The sequence below is a fragment of the Theropithecus gelada genome, chromosome 18 (genome assembly GCF_003255815.1).
Source record: "Theropithecus gelada isolate Dixy chromosome 18, Tgel_1.0, whole genome shotgun sequence".
NCBI classification, from domain to species: domain Eukaryota; kingdom Metazoa; phylum Chordata; class Mammalia; order Primates; family Cercopithecidae; genus Theropithecus; species Theropithecus gelada.
This window is the reverse complement of record NC_037686.1, coordinates 10,517,017-10,535,132: the sequence shown is the minus strand read 5'-3', so window position 1 is coordinate 10,535,132 and position 18,116 is coordinate 10,517,017. Positions and strand designations below refer to the sequence as shown.

Sequence of the window (18,116 nt, the reverse complement as noted above, 5' to 3'; positions counted from 1 at the left end):
ACATTTGTGTCAAATATTAGTAATTGTCTTGATTTTTACAGTGTCTTTATTATAGTATCTGAAACTATTACTGATTTATATTTCCCTAAAATATTTTTCTTCTATTAAAATACATAATTTTATTCTTTTGCTTTTTTTTTTTTTTTTTTTTTAAAGAGTTAGGGTCTCATTCTGTTGTCTAGGTTGGAGTGCAGTGGCACAATCATGACTTACTGCAGCCTCCAACTCCTAAGCTCTAGTGATCCTCTCACCTCAGCCTCCCAAGTAACTGGGACTACAGACAAGGACCAATGCACCTGATTATTTATTTATTATTTATTTTTTGAGAAAGAGGGTCTTGCTGTGTTGCTCAGTCTGATCTCAAATTCCTGGCAACAGACAGTCTTCCCACCTTGGCCTCCCAAAGTGCTGAAGTTACAGGCGTGCACCACTGTGCCCAGCCCTTTTGCTTTTTATGGTTCTCATTTGTTCTAGAAAGTTTGGTAAATATCTCCATTTAAACCACCACAGAAGAACATATAAACCTTTAATTTGTGTATATAATTTTCTATACACACATAGCTTTTTATTTGTATTTTTACACAAAGGGATTTCTTTTTTTTGTTTGTTTTTTTGAGACGGAGTCTCACTCTGTCTCCCAGGCTGGAGTGCAGTGGCACAATCTCGGCTCACTGGAAGCTCCCGCTCCCGGGTTCATGCCGTTTTCCTGCCTCAGCCTCCCAAGTAGCTGGGACTACAGGCACCCGCCACTACGCCCAGATAATTTTTTGTATTTTTAGTAGAGATGGGGTTTCACCATGTTAGCCAGGATGGTCTTGATCTCCTGACCTCATAATCCACCCGCCTCGGCCTCCCAAAGTGCTGAGATTACAGGTGTGAGCCACTGCGCCTGGCCCACAAAGGGATTTCTATATCATGTGCCAGTAGGATACTTTTTATTGGCGATACATCATGGCTGATAGCAAAGCCAGCATGGAGGCAGAAGCTGTAAACAGTCTAAGGTTGTGGAGTGGGATAACAAATACTTAAGTAAAACTTCTAAGGTTGCTGAGTACAGATACTTAAGTAAAATACTTAAATGTGATTTCTTAGTAATTGATAATGGTGATAGATAATCTAACTGGTTGATTAACTTATACTTTCCTACTAATTATACATCAGTTATTAACATAGCTTGAACCTCAAATGGATACAAGATGTCTTTTACTTTTTGAATTAGAATGAGGTGACTCTTCATTCCAGTTCTTTTTAAGCTGGTTATATTTGATAACCTTAAAGTATTTTTTATGCATTTTCTTTATGCAATAATATGGGCAACATACTTTTGAGCACTCTTTCTTGCAAAAGATGACTATGAATTAGGGAGGAATCTGGACTTGGAGGCAAGAGCAGCAGGCATTAGGACTTATGTAAATACTACAGACCAATCAGCAGAAGACCAAGAATTCAGGTCAATTAAAACGAATGCCAACAGAAATCCTCTAATATGCAGTTAGAAAATGTTATCCAATGGCAGTAACTGAGTTTAGGAGTAAAGCAAATAAGATACAACAGAAGATGGTTGTGTGCCTGACATTCTGTGAGGTAGGAATTTTTAATAACACTGACATGGATAGTCTTCCATAAGTTAAATGGCTACAACTGGATGAGGAAGGAGACATGAGTTAGGTAAGATTATAAAGGTATTTTATGTTTAAACTTGTTTTAAATTTAGTGTCTGCTGTTGAATAGACTAACTAGATTATGAAATAATAATGTAATATTTTAATTTTGTGTGCCTAAAATCAATTTATATAGCATAATCTAGGTCTTTTCTTTGATCTGTAGAACACTGGTGTGCCAATAATAAATTGTAAATATGCCGATACATTGACCAGTTGTCTTTAGGGCGTCTAGAGTCCTTCTTTGGCTATAAACAACCTTGATCACTTACCCCAATGTGTTATGAATTGAAAAAATACTGAAAGCTTAATGTAATCTATTATCATTAAATAATATATTTTCTGGTAGCTGTTTGTCTCTGATTTTGTAGAAAGTTCTTAATTTCTTACATCTTTATTCTTTTTCATAAATACTAACAGAGTATGAACATAATTAAAATTTCACAAGTTGGCAATACTTTTAAAGAAACTTGGAAATAAGAGGAAGGGACCGGGTGTAGTGGCTGATGCCTATAATCCCAGCAATTTGGAAGACCGAGGCCAGTGGATCACCTGAGGTCAAGAGTTTGAGACCAGCCTGGCCAACATGGTGAAACCCGTCTCTGCTGAAAATACAAAAATTAGCTATGCGTGGTGGTGGTCGCCTGTAATTCCAGCTACTCTGGAGGCTGAGGCAGGAGAGTGGTTTGAACCCAGAAGGCAGAGGTTGCAGTGAGCCAAGATCGCGCCACTGCCCTCCAGCTGGGAGGCAAAGCAAGACTCTGTCTCAAAAATAAAAATAAAAAAATAAAAAAGAGGAAGGGAATCCTTTTAGTCCAAATACAATTGTTTTTGTTTCAAGAATGTGGCCACTGTCGTTTATAACCTGATGGTATAACATACGGAATTATTAATAGTACAATGCCATCTTAATGACAAAACCTGTGAGTATAACAGTGTATGAGATGGTCTTCCCTAATATTGAAAGTAAATTCTTCAGGAGTGTAAGATTTCAGTACAGATATCACTCAGTGTTTGTGTTTTCTTCTCTTCCTAGAGTTGTAAAGATGTGGCACCTGTGGAGAAGACTATTAAGTTACTTCCCAGTAGCCATGTTGCAAGACTACAAATATTCAGTGTGGAAGGACAAAAGGCAATTCAGATCAAACATCAGGATGAGGTTAATTGGATAGCAGGTGATATTATGCGTAATCTTATTTTTCAAATGTATGATGAAGGAGAAAGAGAAATCAATATAACATCCGCTTTAGCAGAAAAAATTAAAGTAAGTATCTCTAACAGATTGGTTATTTGTAAGAACTTTTTAAATTTTATGTTTGTAAGACTTTGAACAAGCCGTTTTGTGGGTAGTCTCTATAAAAGAAAGTGTCACAGAAAAATTATACTATCATTTCAAATTCTACGAAGAATAAGCTTTTTTCATGGAGTAGGTTGAAATGCGAATGATTCATGTGTGACAAAATTATACTTAGAAAAAAATGATTTTGACATTTAAAAATCTAGGTTTTGGCATTTTGTTTAGTTGTGCTCTTCCTGACTAGCTGTTTTTCTGCAATCGCAGTTAACATCACCACCTTGATAAAGCTAGCAATAAATTGGTAGCAGTTTTGAAAGCACTAAACAAAAGATCTGTTAAAGGCAAGCAGTGAAACAGTGTTGTTAACTACAGAGCCTCGATTTGGCCATTTAAATTACTGAAATTGGTATACCACTCTAAAAATATCCTTAGAAAAGAGTTTTGTTGGTCCTCATGAACCTGCTGTCATCTAAATATGACATTTGTACCTTGATAGGGTTGAATCTACATGTTGAAACTTAATACCTCACTGAACAGGGACCCAAATCAAAATGTTAAGACTCTTATTACATAAAGTAGACAGCTTTTTCGCATTCCCTTTATGGTTGACTGAAATAATAGTGGACAGTCTATGCTTGCTTCTTTCAAAGTTCAGTTTGTTCTTCTATAATGAGACACATGCATTCTTCAAAATCACTCTGCTGTGCAAAATTGTGCAATAAAAAAATCACAGGACTTATGAGGGAAAATGGAAACTAGAGGCACAATACTCAAACTTTCTCAGTAACCCATTAAGAGAACCTAATAAAATAGTGGCAAAAACAATAATGATAATATGTGTTAAATGTTAAGAACTACATAAATACTATAATAATATGGCAGTTTACCTAGCTTAATGAAGTCTTAGGAATGATTGCAGCTTTTGAGTTACTGTAAAGTGGTGGAAGGAAGGTTGTCTGAAAGTGAGGGGAAGTTGTTTTAACAGTCTGTGGATGAGCATGGCTCATTAGCACATAGTCAACTGAGGTGACTGATAGGTGTTTGAGGTGCAACATTTTTTGTGTTCCCACTTGGTTGGTTCAGCTGCGCACAGTTTTCTGTGTTGACCTAGTTTTTTCAAAGATGAAATCGTACCTAAGCAAAAGTAAAATTTGCCTTATGCTTAAATTGTTTACTGATAATTGTATTGGAACAAATTTGCATTTTCAAAGTAAACATGATTGTATTGGAACAAATTTGCATTTTCAAAGTAAGCATTGTAACAGAACTTACTGTACTTTTTTCCCCTTGACGTCTATGGAGATAAAATTCCCAAGTGTGGAAAAAGAATTTACCAAAATTCCAGGCTTTTTGAGGTAGTTAGAAATAAGCATTCCTCCATGTCTGGAGAGCTGACATTCATAGACTCTTAGTAAGGAGTCCCAGTTAACCAAATTTTTGGAGAGTTAACATTGTTTGGCAATTGCTCTTTCAGACTGGTATACACCATACCCATCCTGTGTTTCCAAACATAAGATCTGGTAATTCAAAAGGATTATTTAGCATGGGTTCAACTGACATGAGTTTTAAAATCTTATTTGGAACAATGCTTGTTCTAGCCAGCTTTTTTCCCCTTCGTAATGAGGGAAGAGAGAATTGAGATAGAAATAATTCTGATTCCGCTTGGAAAGCAGGTAACCATTTTATCTCTATAAGCAGATTTGAAGGTAAGTAGTGGTTTAATAGTGGTGCCAGGGATGTGGCTTCTGAGCTATTTCCTTCTTTCTCACAATCATGCTTCCACTTCCTCGTTTCTTAAGAAGTTTAAGAAAAACATTGAGTGGAGAGCCTCTCCCTGTCATACCTTCTCTAAGGTTGTTGCCTGCATTTGACACATTGTGCCTCTAATTTGGTAATGATGTATGTCTATGCACTTCTTCACTGACAGTAAAAGATAGTGAATACTCCTTTTTTCTTAAGTTGAATGTACAGCCTTTACAGTGGTTTTGTGGTGTTGAGAGAATTAAGCCAAGATAGAGGGAATTCAGCCTGAACTGAGCTGGGGAATCTGTTCAGAGGGGTACACAGCCAGGGTGAGTGAGGAAAGCCTTTTATCTTTTTTGTGGAACTCCTTCTTATTTTCCTTTTTTTTTTTTAATACAATAAAAAACAGAGACTAAAGATGGTTTTAAAAGATAAAAAGGTAACTAAAAACATTAGAGCAGCATCAACTAGGAAACAGAATATTAGTGATTTTCATTAAAAAGTTAATTTACCACGGGCCAGGCGGGGTGGCTCACGCCTGTAATCCCAACACTTTGAGAGGCCAAGGCAGGTGAATCATGAGGTTGAGAGTTCACAACCAGCCTGGCCAAGATGGTGAAACCCCATCTCTACTAAAAAAAATACAAAAATTAGCCAGGTGTGGTGGCGGGCACCTGTAATCCCAGCTACTCAGGAGGTTGAGAGAGAGAATTGCTTGAATCCGAGAGTCAGAGGTTGCAGTGAGCTGAGATCGCGCCATTGCACTCCAGCCTGGGTGACAGAGCGAGACTCGTCTCAAAAAAAAAAAAGTTAATTCACCACAATCAAGTAGGCTTTATTTTTGAGATTCAAGGTTGGTTCAACATACACAAATAAATAAGTGTGATTTGCCACATAAGCAAAATTAAAACCATATGATTTAATATGGTTTCAATAGATGCAGAAAATGCTTTTGATAAAATCCAACATCCCTTAGTGATAAAAGCCATCACTAGATACTGAAGAATACACCTCAAGATAATGAGAACCATCCATGACAAACCCACAGCCAACATCATACCAAACAGGCAAAAGCTGGAACCATTCCCCTTGAGAACTGGAACAAGACAAGGATGCCTGCTCTTACCAATTCTATTCAACATAGTACTGGAAGTTCTACCCAGAGCAATCAGGCAAGAGAAAAATAAAAGGTATCCAAATAGGAAAATAAGTCAAACTGTCTCTTCGTTGTAGAGGTGATTCTATACCTAGAAAACACCAAAGACTCTGCCAAAAACCTCCTGGAGCTGATAAACAACTTCAGTAGGGTTTCAGAATGCAAAATTAGTGTACAAAACTAGTAGCATTTCTGTATATCAGTAACTTTTAAGCTGAAAGCCAAATCAGTCCCATTTATGGTAGCCACAAAAATTGCAAAATGCCTAGGAATACATCTAGCCAAGGAAGTGAAAGATCTCTACAAGGAGAACTGCAACACTACTGAAAGAAATCGTAGATAATACCCACAAGAAGGGAAAAACATTTCATGCTCATGAGTCAGAACTAGTATGATTCAAGTGACCATACCGCCCAAAGGAATCTACAGATTCAGTGTTGTTCGTATCAAACTACTGTCATTTTTCACAGAATTGGAAAAAAGCTATTATAAATTTCGTATGGAACTAAAAAAGGACTCAAAAGCAATCCTAAGCAAAAATAACAAAATGAGAGGCATCACACTACCCGTCTTCAAACTGTACTACAGAGCTACAGTAACCAAAACAGCATGCTACTGGTACAAAAACAAATACATAGACCAATGGAGGTGGTTGGAGAACCCAGAAGTAAACCTGTACACGTAGAGCTATCTGATCTTTGACACAGGTGACAATAACAAGCAATGGGAAAGGACTCCCTATTCAAAAAATTGTGCCGGGATAACTGGCTAGCCATATGCAGAAGAATGAAACTGGATCCCTACCTTTTGCCTTATACAAAAATTAACTCAAGGTGGATTAAAGACTTAAATATAAGATTTCAAACCATAAAAATTCTAGAAGAAAACCTAGGAAATAGCCATTCTGGACGTCGGCCCTGATGAAGAATTTATGACCAAGTCCCCAAAAGCAGTTACAACACAAACAAAAGTTGACAAGTGGGCCCTAATCAAACTAAAGAGCTGCACAGCAAAAGAAACTACCAACAGAGTAAACAGACAGACTACAGAATGGGAAAAAATATTAACAAGCTATATATTCTAAAAAGGTCTAATATCCAGAATCTATAAAGAACTTTAACAAGCAAAAAACAACCCCATTTAAAAAATGGGCAAAGGATATGAACAGATAACTTGTTAAGAGAATACGTACATGTGGGTCAGCAAATATATGAAAAAAATGCTCAACATCATAATCAGAGAGAAATGCAAATCAAAAGCAATGAGATACCATCTCACACCAGTCAGAATGACTATATTTAAAAATAGCAGACATCAAAAAATAACAGATGTTGGCGAGGTTGTGGAGAAGAAGGAATACTTATGCACTGTTGGTGCGACTGTAAATTAGTTCAGCCACTGTGGAGAGCAGTTTGGAGATTTCTCAACCTTAAATAGAACTACCATTTGAACCAGTGATACCATTACTATATACATACCCAAAGGAAAAGATACCATTTCACCAAATATACATGCAGTCTCTGTTTATCTCAGCACTATTCACAACAACAAAGACATAGGTGCCTATCAGTAGTGGACTGGGTAAAGAAAATAAGGATAAAGAAAATACACCACAGAATACTACACAGCCATAAAAAAGAACAAAATCATGTCCTTTGCAGCAACATGGATGCAGCTGGAGGCAATTATCTTAAGTGAATTAATACAGGAACAGGAACCCAAATACTGAATGGTCTCATAAGTGGGAGCTAAACGTTAAATACCCATGGAAAATATAGGAACAGTAGACACTGGAGATTCCAAAAGAGGGGAGGGTAGTAGAGGAGCAAGGGTTGAAAAACTACCTATTGGGTACTATGCTCATTACCTGGGCGATGGGATAACTCATAATCCAAACCTCAGCAACATGCAATTTACCCATGTAACAAACCTGTATATGTACCCACTGAACCTAAAAGTAGAGGAAAAATAAAGTGTAAATTAGAATTTTTTTAAAAAAAAAGATTGTTAGTGATTTTAAGGCCAGGTATGGTGGCTCACACATGTAATCCTAGCACTTTGGAAGGCTGAGGTGGGAGCATTGTTGGAGGCTAGGAGTTTAAGACCAGCATGGGCAACATAGTGAGACCCCTTCTTAACAAAAACTTAGGCAGACCTGGTGGTGCATGCCTGTAGTCTCAGGTACTCAGGAGACTGGGGCAGGAGCATTGCTTGAGCCCAGCAATTGGAGGCTCCAGGGAGCTGTGATCATGCCATTGCACTCCAACCTGGGCTACAGAGCGAGACCTTGTCTATAAAATCTAAAAGTAAAAATAGAATATGAGTGATTTTAAAATCAACTATAGAAGTCTAAATAAAAGTAGAGAGAAAGTTGAGGTCAGAATTCTTAAATAGAAAGTATTGGAAGTTTAAAAGTAAGGACAGAGTAGAGCAAACAACTTGAAAAAGTATGGATTAAATGACAAAATATGGAATGTAAGAGGTGTAAATTAATACAGAACTGAAAGCACCCAAGAAGAGATTAAGGCCAAAGTATGTCCAGAAAGTTAGATAAAACTTTTTTTTTCTCACCTTGCTGAGTAAGAATAAGGTCCACCTCGATCTCATTCAGAGCCTTCCCATAAATAGGATTCTTTTCAAAAAATAATTGAATATTGCTTTTCGGAATTACATGATCTGATTTATATGTTACTTTTAAACGATAATGGCCACAGTGATACTTTTCTGGCAAAGCACTAAAGAAATGACTTAAGAATTTTTATTTTGTCTCACTAAAAAATAGGGCAACATTAACAACAGAGACAAAGAGGATGCCTCTGTATCATAGTAGTATATGAACCACACCATTTCTGACCATAAAGAGACTTTTTTCTTGGAGGTGAAGAAGATGGATTATAATGTAGTTTTAAGAGTAAGATAAGTGGCAGTAGGAGAACATTAGACAGACTAAGCTTTATTATTCTTAAATATATCATTTTCTTCTAGGTTAATTGGACTCCTGAGATTAACAAAGAGCACTTGCTACAGGGTCTTCTTCCTGATGTGCAAGTACCAACATCTGTAAAAGATATGCGCTATTGCCAGGTTTCTTTCCAAGATGATCATGTGTCTTTGGAAAGTGCATTTACAGTAAGGTTTGTGGACTCATTATATTTTGCAGCCTGTGGCAACAAAATACTTTCCTCCATTGCACATATATGAAAGTTGTTTTTAATGTAAAAATACTACAGTTTCAATGAAATATGATAGATTGTCTTTGGAATAAAGTATCATTGGTGATAGCGATTAATTTTTGTTATCACTATAACCTTGCACTGAATTGACCTTCTAGTATCTGGAACCTTTATTAAAGGAAAGTTTAGTGCCAGCAACAGTGAAAACACCTGCAAAATGACAAAGACATGAAAAATACAAAAGATACAGTGTGATCAGTCAGTGTTGTTCAGAAGGAAAAATTCTTTCATTGCTTAGTGAGAATTTTTAAAGCTGAGAGTCCCACCAGAGTTAATATGTAGAACTTATATTGAAGGGACAGAATTAAGTGAATGTGTAAAAAAAACCTTTTACACTGGTCTATCAATTTCTTGGCCACCTCTTTTCCAATAACCTCTTGGACTTTAATTCTTCTACCCATTTCTATACTTTTCCCAACACTTAGGATAGTTCTGTTTTTGAGATAGAATTTTCAAATGTGCTGCATTCTGACTGTGATGACATCACTCAGTGAGTTATTAACTCGTCTGTTTTCTTGTCATAATTTCCTCTTAATCCAGCATTAATACTGTGACTTAACATGTCTGTAAGTTTTTGGTCCGTATTCTCTACTATCTTTGCAAAGTATCTTTTTCCTATTTTCTTTTGGGTTAATAGCAGATTATATAAATTAAACAGTTATTTGAAGGGGTGTTATTATATTTGAGTTATTAGATACGAACATTATATATGTGTTATTCTGTAGCATGTTGGAACTACTTCAATTAATGCTCTAACTAAAGACTTCTAACTTGTTAAACAATTTCAGACCACTTCCTGATGAACCTAAACATCTAAAATGTGAGATGAAAGGAGGAAGAACCGTACAGATTGGCCAAGAGCTTCAAGGAGAAGTAGGTTAGTATGGCTTGCTTTAAAAACAAAAAAACTGATGTTTCCTTCTATGGATGTTTTAGATACATAATCTGAAAGGAAAGCTTTTGGGTTCATATAATGTTATTGATTTAAAATCTATTGTCAGACAAGATTGAAGTATTTTCATTACGTTTGCCCAGGCTGACATAGCTTTGAAATCAGTGTGACAAACATATTTTGTTGAAAAAAATCTTGCCTTTTGTTAGAAGTAATAATATTACTAATTAGAAGTTAATAAGAAAAGTATAAAATAAGCTTGGCATGGTACACATGCCTGTGGTCCCAGCTACCCAGGAGGCTGAGGCGAGAGGATTGCCTGAACCAAGGGGTTTCAGGCCAGCCTGGACAAAATAGTGATACTATACTCCTAAAAAAATTCTTTTTAAGTTCTGGGGTACATGTACAGAAAGTGCAGGTTTGTTACGTAGGTATACACGTGCCATGGTGGTTTGTGGCACCCATCAACCCGTCATCTACATTAGGTATTTCTCTTAAGTGCTATCCCTCCCCTAGCCCCTACTCCCCGACAGGCCCTGGTGTGTAATGTTCGCCTCCCTGTGTCCGTGTGTTCTCATTGTTCAACTCGCACTTAAGAGTGAGAACATGCGGTGTTTGGTTTTCTGTTTCTGTGTTAGTTTGCTGAGAATGATGGTTTCCAGCTTCATCCATGTCCCTACAAAGGACACAAACTCATCATTTTTTATGGCTGCGTAGTATTCCATGGTGTATTTGTGCCACATTTTCTTTATCCAGCCTGTCATTGATGGGCATTTGGATTAAAAAATTCTTTTTTAAACATGAAAGTATAACGTACATGTATGAATGGATTCCTATGTATTTTTTCTTATGTCTAGAAAATTACATTAAAATACTATCTTCAAATTTTCATGGTAAAAAAATCTGATTAACATTAGCATCGTGTTAAATGTAGTTGAAAATATACTTATGTAAATCTTTATTTTATAGTGAATTTAAAAAATGAGTATAATTGTTTTATTACCAAAAATTAGTAAGAGAACAAAGAGTAAGTTTCTAAGCATGTTTTTATAAAGTATATTGTAGATATTTATATCTTCTATTAAAAGATAATACTAAAATAAAACTTCCCCTTTTTTAGTTATAATAATTACGGATCAGTACGGAAATCAGATTCAAGCATTTTCACCAAGTTCTTTATCTTCTTTGTCAATTGCTGGGGTTGGACTTGATAGCTCAAATTTGAAAACAACCTTTCAGGTATGGTTACTTTCTATACCATGTTGGTTTGATTCATTCTATTGTTATATGTGTAACAAAAAGTTTGGGAAAAACTAGTATAACAAAAAAGTTTGATTTTAGTTTTTAAATTGAAAAGTCATAAAAGGCACTTAAAAATCTTATAATGAAAAAGTTTGAACATACGCAGAAATAAACATAGAATGGGTATTTCTTGTGTTCCCATCATCTTCAACAGTCATCATTCTCCCCATACCATATCATTTTGAAGCAAATTCCAGACATCATACCATTTTATCCGTAAAGATTGTGGTGTATAGATTTTTTTGATAGCTTTTCATAGCAGCTATTTAAATAAAATTTCTTGGTGTTTAAACCCTGTATTAACAGGATGCTGAGAGAAAAAATCATTATAAAGGTTTGCAACTGTGCACTTAATTCAGGTTAGCTTAAAAAATAAAAACTCTGGTGGAATTCTTTCAGTTTAAAACAAACAAGCATGCTGTAGTCTGCTTGGAGAGGTAGAGACAGCTTTAGCGAAAAGGACATGGTGGAGTTGGGTCTTAAGGAACCTGCCAGTCCACAGTGGGTGAGAGAGAAGATCTCTCAGGTCAAAGGGAAGTTAAATTCATTTAGATCATTGAATGCTTTTTTAAACTTTTCCTCTTTGAGTCTCTATTACACTTTTTCTTAACAGGGGCAGTCACAAAAATAACTTCCATGTTTCCCCTCTAACTAGCGTTTCTGTCTCCAGTAATCTGTTCTGCTCTTTTCTAATGTTGAGAGCATCATTTTCACTACTGAGGAACTTTGAATATTTTGTTCCCTCCACAATGATAAAATGTGCTCTTTGACTTTTAGATTCTTCCATTTTCTAGCTTCACGCTACAGGTAGATGAAATCAGAAAATAAATGTGCTCCTGTGGTTATGAATAAACAATCCCTGCTTCCTATCATTCTGTGCACAGGCTCCTAATTGTTCCTAAATTATAACCCATCTTCCTACATCTTCAGTTATTCTACTAGATCCGTCCCACCAGCATGTAAACATGCTGGAATGTCACTCATCTTAAACAAACAAAAGGAAAAATCCCTCCAGAAAAACCAGCAAAGCTTCATTTGGCTCTGTATTCCTGTCCATCTACTGCCCTCCTCCATTTTATAGTAAAACTCCTTGGAAGAGTTGTATGTTTTCACATCCTTTTCTGTCATTCTGTAGCAAGCCACTCTCATCATGTTTTTCTGCTCTGTTCTACCTGACCAAATCCAGGGGTCAATTTTCAGTTCTCATGCTACCCATTAGACCTATCAGCATGTTACATTCTACTGCATTTGAAATCAATTGCCTTAGTATGGCCTGTAATACCTATAGTATTCCACCCTACCATAATCTCACCCCTTTCTCTCTCCATAGCTCTTTACTCTCCAGCCAAGTGGACTTTTTTTCTACTTCTGTTCTGTAATTGACGTATACCATCTTGGCCCATTTTCGGAATTGTATATTTAATTCTGTTTGTACCCATCTACAATTTGTAAATGCAATTTCATTTTCAAGATTTGAAATAAAACCAGAACAACTTCCAACATGACTTTAAAAAAGAAATCACCCCTTCAGAAGGGCTTTTGGTTCAGAAGAGCTATCAAATTTGGAACCCTAAGATAGACTTTACATATTTTGAACTTCAGTACATTTTACTAAGGAATATCTATTTAATTTGTTTTCTGAATATTGAAAAATTCTTCTGTGCTTATTGAGCTTTTAGGAGAAATTAATTTTGATTATTTTGCAGTGACTTTTTACATAAAATGTTCTGTTCTACAGATCATTGAGAACATGAAGTTTTCTCTCTGATTTATTTATTTATTTTTTTGAGACAGGATCTCACTCTTTTGCCCGGGGTGGAGCACAGTGCAATGTTGTGAATATGGCTCACTGTAGCTTCGACCTCCTGGGTTCAAGTGATCCCACCAGAGCCTCCCAACTAGCTGGGACTATAGACGCTTGCCACTTCACCTGGCTAATCTTAAAATTTTTTGTAGAGATGGGGTCTTACTCTGTTGCCCAGGCTGGTCGTGAACTCCTGGGCTCAAGGGATCCTTCCACCTAGGCCTCGTAAAGTGCTGGGATTATATAGTCAGGAGCCACTGTGCCTGGCCTGATTTTAAAATTTTGATGAAATATTGTTACAGCAGCCCAGAAACAAAAGCAAAATTTTGATGAAGCAGATTTGTACCTAGTAGAAATTTAAGATGACTGAATCTTCAAGGGTCACCGTTAAAATATGAATACTATAGCACTCATGCCAGTGTGGAATCATTCAGTCATATTGCAGAGATTATAGGCTAGTTTCATTGATTCTCATTAATATGACATGTTAGGCATTGTTCTAAGTAATAGAGATTGAGTAGTGACAAATCAAAGCTCCTGCCCTTGTGGAAATCATCTTGTCATGGAGAGGACATGCAATAGATGAGAAATAAGAGGTAAGAAAAATGAAGTAAGGAAGGGGATAGATAGTATGCCAATAAGTAAGGTGATCAGGGAAGAGCCTCTTATTAAGGTTTCATATACAAAAATCTAAAGAAAAACAATGTGTATATCTGGTAAGTAATGTTGCAAACAGAGGGAAAGAAAAGTATAAAAGCTGTTCAGAGCAGAAAGGAGAAAGTACAAGGAAGAGGGAAATTAAGAAAAGATAAGATAAAGAGACATAGCCAGAACCTTTTGGATCCCCTACCCCTTGAAAGAAGAAATTCAATCTCTCCTCTCTTGAAAATAAAATTTATGACATGCCATTATTGCATAGGTACAATTTATTTTCTGTCCTTTTACCAAGAAACACATCTGTATGCCCATGGGTTAATGACAAAACATTTTATTTTGTTTTTCTGAAAACTAAGTGATACCCCCTGTCTTTCTCAATGTACTTTTCCTCACTAGGAAAACACACAGAGTATAAGTGTAAGAGGCATCAAATTTATTCCAGGTCCTCCTGGAAATAAGGATCTTTGTTTTACTTGGCACGAGTTTTCTGACTTTATTCGAGTGCAACTAATTTCTGGACCTCCTGCTAAACTTCTTCTTATAGACTGGCCAGAACTGAAGGAGGTAAGTCACTTCATGTCTTCACTGAAAGAATTTAATATTACATGGCCTATTACTTTCAGATTGTCAGTGGATCAGAACAGATATATTTTGTTGCTGAAGTAACAACTAACAGTTGTTAACAGTAAAAATAACAAAAGAGCAAGGTTATGTGAGTCTTAATACTTTGCTATTTGATTCATCATTGTGTCCTCATTTGTTAAAAATGAGTGTAATAATTCAGATCTTAAAAACTACAGAGAATTTCAAACATGCATAAAAATAAAAAGAATAGTGTAGCGAACTCCCACGTGCCAGTTACCTAGTTTCTACAGTTACTTATTTTTGCCAATTTTGTTCTTTGTTCTCTTATACTAATCTAATAACTTTTTATTGGAGTTTTAAAAAGCATATCTCAGACATCAAGTCATACCCATAAAAACTTCAGTATGACTTCCTATGCAAGTACTTAAATTTTAAACACTAATTTTGTAAATGTCTGCCAAATCCTTTGAATTTTTTTTTTTAACTGAAATTTTAGAATTCTAATTTGATGGACAAAAATTGTACATATTTATTGTGTACAACATATTTTGAAATATATATACATTGTGGAATGGGTAAATCAAGCTAATTAACACACATATTACTTCACATTTTTTTGTGGTGAAAACATTTGAAATCTATTCTCTTAGCAATTTTGAAGAATACAATATACTATTAACTATAATCATCATCATACAATTGATCTTTTGAACTTAATACCCCTATCTAACTGAAATTTTGTATCCTTTGATGGAATTCTAGTTTTAAAATGTCCAGATTCTGGCATTTGCTTGTGGAATAGCTGGGCTTTAACGGTTTTTTTTTGTTTTGTTTTGTTTTGAAACAGTTTCTCTTGTTACCCAGACTGGAGTGTGGAGTGCATTGGCACGATCTTGGCTCACTGCAACTTCCACCTCCTGGGTTCAAGCGATTATTGGCTTTAACGGTTTGTTTTGTTTTGTTTTGTTTTGAAACAGTTTCTCCTGTTACCCAGGCTGGAGTGTGGAGTGCATTGGCACAATCTTGGCTCACTGCAACTTCCACCTCCTGGGTTCAAGCGATTATCCTGCCTCAGCCTCCCGAGTAGCTGGGATTACAGGCATGTGCCACCATGCCCGGCTAATTTTGTATTTTTAGTAAAGATAGAATTTCACCATGTTGTCCATGGTTGGTCTCAAACTCCTGACCTCAGGCAGTATGTCCACTTTGGCCTCCCGAAGTGCTGGGATTACAGGCATGAGCCACCGCACCCAGCCAGGACTTTAACTGTTGATGTGATAGCTAACTTTGAAAAAATTTTTATTTAAAAAAATTTAAAAAATTATTTATTTTTAATAGAGACAGGATTTCACCATGTTGACCAAGCTGATCTTGAGCTCCTGGGCCCAAGCGATTCTTCTGCCTCATTCTCCCAAAGTTCTGAGATTACAGGTGTGAACCACCGTTCCCAGCCCACATTTTCTGTAAAAGAAAATGAACTCATACAATCATGGTAGTAGGTGAATTTATCTTAGTAAAGGGGCAGGTCATCTAAGAAAGGTTAACATGGTCATGCCTTAGTTTGAGATTGCTCTTTTTTACTTGTGAGTTTAAAAAGCAGATAAACTGGTTATGACAGTGTGCTTTATAAAACACAGTTTTTAAAATAATAATGTGTTGACTAAAGGGTTTTACTGAAAAGCCAGTGCATTTTTTTTTTCTGGGAGCACTTACAAAACATAAATTAACCCACTTTTTATACCTATTGATGCCAATAAAGGATTTGTTGATTGACTATTACCTGGAACAGTTATGTGAAATAGTTTTGAGGTGGAAAAAACTGGACATGTTTGTCTTATATCGTTTTGGGGGATAAATATAAAAAAATAATGATGGCTGTTGGCTCAAAAATTTGTAGGAGTTATTTGTAGATCCGTAATAATCCAGAAACTTAAAACATAAACTAATATATCAGTCCGTTGAGATATGGTTATATGTAGATGAGGCTAGAAAAATGATTATTTGATATCTAATTTTTCTAAGTTTTCTAATTGCTGACCCATCTTCTCCCCGATAGGATCTGTTCAGAGAGGAGGAACTGATAAAATATATAAACATGATGAATAGAAAAATATATGGGTGTTAATAAATACATATATTATTCTTTATAAATGAGGGAGCTGGCCAGGTGCAGTGGCTCATGCCTTGTAATCCCAGCACTTTGGGAGACCAAGGTGGAAGAATTGCTTGAGCCCAGGAGTTAAAAAGTACCAGGTGGGGCAACATAGTGAGAATTTGTCTCTGTAAAAAGGTAAAAATAAAAAGACAAGTAAATGAGGAAACTGAAATGCTGAAATATTAACATTCCAGTATTAAAAAGTGACATTAGATGTGATATTAAAATGCTTATGAACTTTTTTTTTCAGAAATTTGCTTTTTCTATTTTCTAGAAAACATTATTATTAGCCATTTGGGCTGCAAGTCATTTACTTAAAGATAACCTTTAAAAGTAGCTAGGAATCCTTTAAAAACTTAGACTGTCCTTTAAAGGTAGTTTTGGTAAACAGTTACTTGATTAGGAATGAAATACTGTATGTTTACATTGGAAACTCAGCAGTTTTCAAAATTCAAGCTTTCTGTAAACTTTGGCAGAGGGAACAAGGCTGTAGCTGTGTAAACTTTATGGTAGAGGGACACAACTAAACCAATCTCAAGAGTCTTTGGTTTTTTCATAATGTCCTGTCCATAGCAGAATGTTAATTTTTCTTTCCATTTTCAGCAGCCTTTTCCCGTAATCTGGTAACCAACTACCTCAGTTAAGAGTAGGGGATAGAGGAAGCAGAAGGAACATTCTTGTTAGAGGAGAGGTGATAAATCAGTTTTTTTGGGTTGTTGTTCTTTAGTTCCCTTCCATCTTTTGTAAACTTTTAAAATATTGACCCAGAGGATTGGGCTTTTGTCAGGTATCTTGTTTAACACTGTGTTTCCTTTGATGTGCCCAATGTTAATAGGTCAGTAAGCAGATTTCTAGAATTATACAGCCTTACATATTAGCTAGGGAAAAAGCAAGAAGCATTTTAAGTCAACAAGACAGTGTAGATCATCAGTGAATAGTCCTATTTAACCAAGGGCTAGAAAGCCATGTTACTACTTTTAATGCACAATGGCAAGAGAGCTGAACATTAACTGAAGGAGAAGCTAAACTAGAGATTACCAATGCTAAATCTGAGAACCAAAGATAGGTTTCCATTTCTGTTGAACACATTCTAGTACTTACATAGCATTTGCATTGTGTTAGATGTTATAAGTAATCTAAAGATGATTTCAGGTGTACGCTTAGGTATATGCAAATACTATGCAATTTTATATAAAAAAGTTGAATATCTGCAGCTTTTGGTATCCACTAGGGGTCTAGAACCAATCTCCTGTGGATACTGAGGGAAGACTGTAATGTCAGGTGTTGCTTTACCTTTTTTCAGATCATTTATCATTTCGATAAGAGGGTCACGCAATTTAGTTGACTTTCAAAAGTTTGTTTTCATTGACCAAAGAAGCCATTTGCGAATAGAACAGAGATAAATTAAGTGATCGTTACACAATTATACAAGTAATTGCATTGTTTGGCCCATATATTTTAGTGTTTCTTAAAATATTTCTATTCTTTTCAGTGCATTCCAGTGATTAATGGAAGAGATTTACAGAACCCTATTATTGTTCAACTTTGTGATCAGTGGGATAATCCAGCACCGGTACAACATGTTAAAATAAGTCTTACAAAAGCTAGCAATTTAAAGGTAAGTTTTAAAC

At 35.9% G+C, this 18,116-nt stretch overlaps 1 protein-coding gene across 1 annotated transcript in view; it reads left to right on the top strand.

Annotated features, from left to right (window-relative positions):
• Positions 1 to 18,116, top strand: part of SMCHD1 (structural maintenance of chromosomes flexible hinge domain containing 1) — a 161,862-nt gene that overhangs the window by 86,286 nt on the left and 57,460 nt on the right. Inside the window, exons 25-30 of the mRNA XM_025365383.1 lie at positions 2,698 to 2,925; positions 8,843 to 8,991; positions 9,879 to 9,967; positions 11,103 to 11,221; positions 14,142 to 14,309; positions 17,978 to 18,103. Of these exons, the coding sequence (XP_025221168.1) occupies positions 2,698 to 2,925; positions 8,843 to 8,991; positions 9,879 to 9,967; positions 11,103 to 11,221; positions 14,142 to 14,309; positions 17,978 to 18,103 (879 nt within the window). The remainder of the gene's footprint in view (positions 1 to 2,697; positions 2,926 to 8,842; positions 8,992 to 9,878; positions 9,968 to 11,102; positions 11,222 to 14,141; positions 14,310 to 17,977; positions 18,104 to 18,116) is intronic.